Source organism: Rutidosis leptorrhynchoides, chromosome 10 (genome assembly GCF_046630445.1).
Source record: "Rutidosis leptorrhynchoides isolate AG116_Rl617_1_P2 chromosome 10, CSIRO_AGI_Rlap_v1, whole genome shotgun sequence".
NCBI lineage: Eukaryota > Viridiplantae > Streptophyta > Magnoliopsida > Asterales > Asteraceae > Rutidosis > Rutidosis leptorrhynchoides.
The window spans coordinates 20,290,705-20,298,747 of record NC_092342.1 but is presented as its reverse complement, the minus strand read 5'-3'; the positions used below and the strand labels follow the sequence as shown (position 1 = coordinate 20,298,747).

Sequence of the window (8,043 nt, the reverse complement as noted above, 5' to 3'; positions counted from 1 at the left end):
TCATTGATGCAAATCTTGTGGTTCACTTGTACTTACTTACTTAAACCTATGATTTCACCAACGTTTTCGTTGACAGATTTCTATGTTTTCTCAGGTCCTTGAACGATACATGATACATGCTTCCGCTCATTATTTTGATACTTGCATTGGATGTCGAGTATATATGCATACAGGGAGCGTCTTTTGGATACTTTTAAATTGTGTCGCATAAGTTTCATTTGTACTTAAAACTTTGTATCGTAACTTGTGGTGGAACTATTCTTATAAACTTGAACAACCTTTACATTTGAAATGAATGCGACATATCTTTTGGTCAAACGTTGTTTTAAAGACTTATGACCACGTAACGGGACCTAAGTAGACGGCGCCGTCAATGACGATTTGGTCGGGTCGCTACATCAACCTCAACCCTGTATAGCTAACTCCAACATTCACATATAGAGTGTCTATGGTTGTTCCGAAATATATATAGATGTGTCGACATGATAGGTCGAAACATTGTATACGTGTCTATGGTATCTCAAGATTACATAATATACAATACAAGTTGATTAAGTTATGGTTGGAATAGATTTGTTACCAATTTTCACGTAGCTAAAATGAGAAAAATTATCCAATCTTGTTTTACCCATAACTTCTTCATTTTAAATCCGTTTTGAGTGAATCAAATTGCTATGGTTTCATATTGAACTCTATTTTATGAATCTAAACAGAAAAAGTATAGGTTTATAGTCGGAAAAATAAGTTACAAGTCGTTTTTGTAAAGGTAGTCATTTCAGTCGAAAGAACGACGTCTAGATGACCATTTTAGAAAACATACTTCCACTTTGAGTTTAACCATAATTTTTGGATATAGTTTCATGTTCATAATAAAAATCATTTTCTCAGAATAACAACTTTTAAATCAAAGTTTATCATAGTTTTTAATTAACTAACCCAAAACAGCCAGCGGTGTTACTACGACGGCGTAAATCCGGTTTTACGGTGTTTTTCGTGTTTCCAGGTTTCAAAATCATTAAGTTAGCATATCATATAGATATAGAACATGTGTTTAGTTGATTTTAAAAGTCAAGTTAGAAGGATTAACTTTTTTTTGCGAACAAGTTTAGAATTAACTAAACTATGTTCTAGTGATTACAAGTTTAAACCTTCGAATAAGATAGCTTTATATGTATGAATCGAATGATGTTATGAACATCATTACTACCTTAAGTTCCTTGGATGAACCTACTGGAAAAGAGAAAAATGGATCTAGCTTCAATGGATCCTTGGATGGCTCAAAGTTCTTGAAGCAAAATCATGACACGAAAACAAGTTCAAGTAAGATCATCACTTGAAATAAGATTGTTATAGTTATAGAAATTGAACCAAAGTTTGAATATGATTATTACCTTGTATTAGAATGATAACCTACTGTAAGAAACAAAGATTTCTTGAGGTTGGATGATCACCTTACAAGATTGGAAGTGAGCTAGCAAACTTGAAAGTATTCTTGATTTTATGAAACTAGAACTTTTGGAATTTATGAAGAACACTTAGAACTTGAAGATAGAACTTGAGAGAGATCAATTAGATGAAGAAAATTGAAGAATGAAAGTGTTTGTAGGTGTTTTTGGTCGTTGGTGTATGGATTAGATATAAAGGATATGTAATTTTGTTTTCATGTAAATAAGTCATGAATGATTACTCATATTTTTGTAATTTTATGAGATATTTCATGCTAGTTGCCAAATGATGGTTCCCACATGTGTTAGGTGACTCACATGGGCTGCTAAGAGCTGATCATTGGAGTGTATATACCAATAGTACATACATCTAAAAGCTGTGTATTGTACGAGTACGAATACGGGTGCATACGAGTAGAATTGTTGATGAAACTGAACGAGGATGTAATTGTAAGCATTTTTGTTAAGTAGAAGTATTTTGATAAGTGTCTTGAAGTCTTTCAAAAGTGTATGAATACATATTAAAACACTACATGTATATACATTTTAACTGAGTCGTTAAGTCATCGTTAGTCGTTACATGTAAATGTTGTTTTGAAACCTTTAGGTTAACGATCTTGTTGAATGTTGTTAACCCATTGTTTATTATAACAAATGAGATGTTAAATTGTTATATTATCATGATATTATGATATATAATATATCTTAGTATGATGTATATACAGTTAAATGTCGTTACAACGATAATCGTTACATATATGTCTCGTTTCGAAATCATTAAGTTAGTAGTCTTATTTTTACATATGTATTTCATTGTTAATACACTTAATAATATATTTACTTATCATTTAACATAATTAACCAAGTGTATCAATATCTTAATATGATTCATATGTACCTAGTAAGACGTTGTTATAACGATAATCGTTATATATATCGTTTTCGAGTTTCTTAAATTAATAGTCTCATTTTTATGTATATAACTCATTGTTAAAATACCTAATGAGATACATACTTATAATAAAAACATGTTAACTATATATATAACCATATATATGTCATCGTATAGTTTTTACAAGTTTTAACGTTCGTGAATCACCGGTCAACTTGGGTGGTCAATTGTCTATATGAAACATATTTCAATTAATCAAGTCTTAACAAGTTTGATTGCTTAACATGTTGGAAACATTTAATCATGTAAATATCAATCTCAATTAATATATATAAACATGGAAAAGTTCGGGTCACTACATCTTGCACTTATCACAGACCACTTGACAATAACCTGCATGATGTGTGTAACATCTTTTGCAGAACGGATGGGGTCCCTTATAGTTTGGACTTGCAGTTGCCCCATCTTGTTTACCTTTAAAAGTTTCTTGTTTCTTCAGGTGAGTACTTTTGCCCTTATAGTCTTCCCATTTCCTCTTTCCTTCAGTTGTCTTGACTTCGGTAATTGGTGCCTTAATCGAACTCTCTGTGATCTGGTCCATGAGTTGGTGTGCCATTGTCATGGCTTCCTGCATCGTATTCGGTTTGGACGATGTAACATTTCCTTTGATATTGATCGATAAACCGTCAATATACATTTCTATCTTTCGTTTCTCGTTTGGCACCAATTCGGGACACAACAAGGCTAGTTCCATGAAACGCTTTTCATAGTTATTGAGATTCGCGCCGATAACCTTCAGATTACGTAACTCAGATTCCATTTTTCTGATCTCGTTTCGAGGACAGTACTCCTCGATTAGCATCTTTTTCAGTTCTTCCCAAGAATTTTTAGAAGAATTTTCTTCAACATCTTGTTTAGTGGGCTTGTTTTGTGGTTGATATTTATATTTTCGTGGATTATTATTTCTTTGACCACCACGGCCACGACCATGGCCACGTCCATGCCCATTCCCATTACCATAAGGATGGTTTCTACCATAGTTATGGCTTTTGGCATGATGATGGCAATGGTTATTATAACCACGATCTTGCCCGCGTCCTTGTCCCTGTTTATAATTATTTGCAGTATTTGCTTCAGGGATTGCAAGTGTACCAGTAGGACGGGATTGCTGATTTTTCATTAATAGCTCATCATTTTGCTCTGCAACCAAGAGATATGAATTAAGTTCAGGATATGTGTTGAACTTTAGCATTCTCAAATTTCTTTGCACTGTGATGTTGGCAGCATTCATTGTGGAGAAAGTTTTCTCCAACATGTCTGCATCACTTATTTCATGTCCACAGAATTTAAGTTGTGAGACTGTATTATACAGAGCTGAGCTGTATTCATTTACTTTCTTAAAGTCTTGGAACCTTAATGTTCTCCATTGATCCATAGCAGCTGGAAGTAAAATTTCTCTTTGATTATTGAATCTGCTTTTGAGACCTTCCCATAAAACATGGGGATCTTCTACAGTCACATAATTATTTTGTAAGCATTCATCAATATGTTGATGAATAAAGCAACATGCCGTTGCTTGTTCTTTTTCAGAACAAGTGTTATTTTCATTTATGGTTTCAAGAATGCCCATTGATTTAAGATGCATTTTTACTTTTATAACCCATGGCATGTAGTTGTTTCCCGTTGATTATAAAGGAGTAAATTTAAGCTTTTCCAGATTCGACATTTTCTATTATCAAAAATTAAAACAAACAACATGATAAATTAGAGTCAATTTATATTCATAAGTATATAAACATTAAACATAAATTTAATATAACATAAATGATAAGTAGGCGACATTGTCGACCATATGTAAGCAATCATAAATAAATGTTATATAACATAAATGATAATTAGGTGACAGTGTCGACCATATAAATGTTAGATAATAGAAATATAAATGTTAGTAACATAAATGATAATTAGGCGACAATGTCGACCATATATTATTCAGGTGGTATAACCGACCATATATCATTTAGGTGGCAGAGCCAACCATAATTAGTATTAAGATTATCGTGCTGATAACGTGTTAGGTTTATAACTACCTTTAGTGGTTTGATTCTTGATGTTATAATTCAGTAGACTTATAACTACCTTTAGTGGTTTGATTCTTGATTAAGAATGCTAATAATGAAGTGTAAGAACAAAGATGATAATGGAGAGAAAAAAACACTTTGTAAGTGTGAGAAAATGGTGCAAGTTTAATGCTTGCATTCATGGCTATTTATAGCAAAAATATCAAAGTTTAGGTAATACAATAATATTACTTTTGTGTATCAATAATTGACTATCCATTTATATATATATATTTATATATTATAACATAATTTACGTAATCAAGAAATCATGAGTACCCAAACGCATCAAATATTTTCAAGCTAAAGGGATCAAACGCATCAATACATTATATTATCCAAATGCATCAAAAAGCAAGAAACACTTTATATCATTCCAAGAATAAATCCAAGCTAAAGGTTGCAATTTTTTCCTGTATATGACCATCTAAGTTTGATAACGAGAGACTTAAATTTTGTCAAATAATGTCACGAGAACATTTTAAGGAATATACTTTTGGACTTGTATGATATTCTTAAATTAGAATCGTCAAAATTTAAAACTTAATAAAAGTCTTTTAATGAAACCATTTTCACATATTACACGCAATCTGTTTATCTCTATCACATCCGTAAACATGTTTGGATTCCACTGCTAAAAACTTTGCGTTTCCGTACCCATTATTACCCCATTCTCTCATTTTCTTTCTTCATCTTAAATTGCTACTCTGTATTTTTTAAATTTTAATAAATATAAAGTATTATAAACAAAACCGACAAAACTAATTCGCCCTCTTCTTCACACCCACTTCTTCATCATTTTCTTGATGAATTAGGGCACAACTTTGCATCAATTGTTGATCTTTAAGGTAAATTTTGCTGCTTTTATTGATTAATTTGATTATTATTACTTGTTGACCACTTTTTAATTTATTAACTTCCGTTTAATCACATCTTTAATCATTTTTGTGATTTGGGAACATGGTTCTTGATTTTGATTCAAGAATGTTGAAAAATTGGGTTTTTTTTAATTAATAGTGTTAGGTAGTATTTGTTTAATTGTTTTTGGGTGTTTGAAATCTTGATGGTTTGTGTCTGTAATTGTAATTACTGGACATATAATTACAAATAGTGAGATGTGAGTAGAGTGGTTGTTGTAAATCCAGGTTAGTTTTTGTATTGATTTGATGATAATTTTGTGAATAAAAAAATTAGCTGATACATTGTGGTGCTTATTTTGTTGTTAAAGTTTTGCAAGATTGAAACTTTGGGTCAACTAGTTTGTTTTTTGTCAAATTTTAGGCTTCATTTCATATGTTATTTATTTATGTTGTAAGTTTTTGGCCTTATAGTTTGTTCTTGATAACCTAGAATTACTGAATTTGAATCTCAAAAACATGTGTAGAGACAGATTTATTCGTATCGATTTGTTTCTTATTCTTTCATGGTATATGCATATTACATATGTCTAATCTAAAAATCGTTTCGTGATTATGAACATTTGTGTGCATTGTATTTGAGGTATGCTAATTTTGTTCTTGTTAAGTGATGCACTAAACGAGCGACTAATTGTTAATAAGGGGTGGTGTTTGGATCTGTTTCGTTTATCTTGATTTCAACAATTAGAATGATAGTTAGACAATTTTACATTGTTCTCAGTAATCCGTTTTCTTACAGTTACTATTACAAAGAATTTCGTTAGGCTTAGATTTTAAGGCGTTTTGGATATGCGTGTGCAGTGATTATAGTGTTTTGAGTGTTTATAGAAAGGTATTATGAATCTGATTATTGAATTATTTAGGATCAAAACAATCAGATTTGGAGACGCAGGTGTAGAAAAAAATCAATATTTGAGATACATAATTACATAACTATCCACATATCCTTAGCATAATCACGTAATAAATGATATCTCGAGTGTATGTTGAATAGTATCTATTTTTTTCGTTCTTTGCAGGTTGCTGTTTATTGTAATGTCGGTTCTCATTGAAGCTCTACCTGATGCTGTCGCTATCAGATGCTTAGCGCGGGTCCCGTTTTACCTTTTCCCGAAACTAGAAGTCATTTGTAAATCTTGGCGAGATGCTGTTCGCAGCACCGAGCTATACAAAGCTCGTGAAGAAGTCAACTCAAGTGAAAACCTTTTATGCGTATCTGCGTTTGACCCAGAAAACGTGTGGCAACTTTATGACCCAAACCGAGACATTTGGATTACTCTCCCGATACTTCCGTCAAAAGTTCGGAACTTGGCCCATTTTGGGGTTGTTTCAACTGCAGGTAAGTTATTTGTCCTAGGTGGCGGTAGTGATGCGGTTGACCCGTTGACCGGTGACCAAGACGGACGCTTTGCTACAAACGAGGTCTGGGCTTACGATCCAATTATCCGCCGGTGGGCCTCGCGAACCGGCATGATTGTTCCTCGGGCCATGTTTGCATGTTGCGTGGTAAACGGGAAGATATTAGTCGCTGGTGGGTTCACGACATGTCGGAAATCAATCTCGAAGGCCGAAATTTACGATCCCGAGAAGGACGTGTGGGCCCCGATTCCCGATCTTCATCACTCGCATAACTCTGCGTGTTCCGCTTTAATAATCGGGGGTGAAGTACATGTTGTTCACAAGGGTTTGACCAACGTTCAGGTGTTGACCAAAGACGGGTGGAGGGTCTACGAGCATTCGTGGGTTCAAGGACCGATGACTGTAGTTAATGGGTCGTTATATGTAATGAGTCATGGGGTTATATACAAACAAGATCGGGATTCGAGGAAACTTGTGATATCGGCTTCAGAATTCAAAAAACGAATCGGGTTTGCTATGATCGGGTTTCAAGATGATATATATGTGATTGGTGGTGTGATCGGGCCCGAAGGATGGAACTGGGATATTAAAAGGATGTCGGATGTCGATGTTTTAACGCTCGGTAACGAACGGCCCGTTTGGCAAAAAGCTGCTTTGATGACCAAGTGTAGGGGAACTATTCTTGGATGTGCCCAGCTGAGAATTTAGGTTTTTTTTCATTTTAACTTTTATCGTCTTTTTTTTTTTTTTACAGTGATATTTAAGGTAATGACTGTTGGAAACTGAAATTAGCATGTTGTTTTACGGGTTTAACTTTATATAACTATATGTCTTCGTTGATCGAATTGTGCCTGATTTTATAAAACAATAGTAAATCAGATGATGTTCTTGTATTGGCACAAATGCCTACAGGGAAAGTTTCTTACTTTCTGTGACCAAGCCAAAACTTCAGTTTCGTGTGTACGGGTTAATTTCGACCCATTTAGGTTATAATGATTTGAACGGGCCAAACACGTCCGGACTTCGATGTCACCCGTGGCTCTATATCAATGTCTACAAGCTCTGGTTTTATTTAAAAAAAGTTGCTATGTATAGCCACTTTTATTTTTCACTATTATAACTAACACATTATTATAGTATTTATATACTGTAGTAATTTATGAACCAGGAAGTGTTTGTAGGCCAACTCAACCCGTTATTGCCCATTTTGACCCCCACTAGTTAAATGATATCTTTTAGCCCAAATTTGACCTATTACCTGACCCGCTCATATTACCTACAGTTTCACTGTAACGTTATTAGAATTCACG

General features: G+C 33.5%; 1 protein-coding gene across 1 annotated transcript; it reads left to right on the top strand.

Moving 5' to 3' along the window:
- Positions 1-5,072: 5,072 nt before the first annotated feature.
- LOC139872816 (F-box/kelch-repeat protein SKIP30-like) lies at positions 5,073-7,556 on the top strand. The gene is made up of 2 exons (XM_071860743.1): positions 5,073-5,305; positions 6,394-7,556. The coding sequence occupies exon 2, from the start codon at positions 6,410-6,412 to the stop codon at positions 7,439-7,441; it is 1,032 nt and encodes a 343-aa protein (XP_071716844.1). The 5' UTR covers positions 5,073-5,305; positions 6,394-6,409; the 3' UTR covers positions 7,442-7,556.
- The last annotated feature ends 487 nt before the right edge of the window (positions 7,557-8,043 follow it).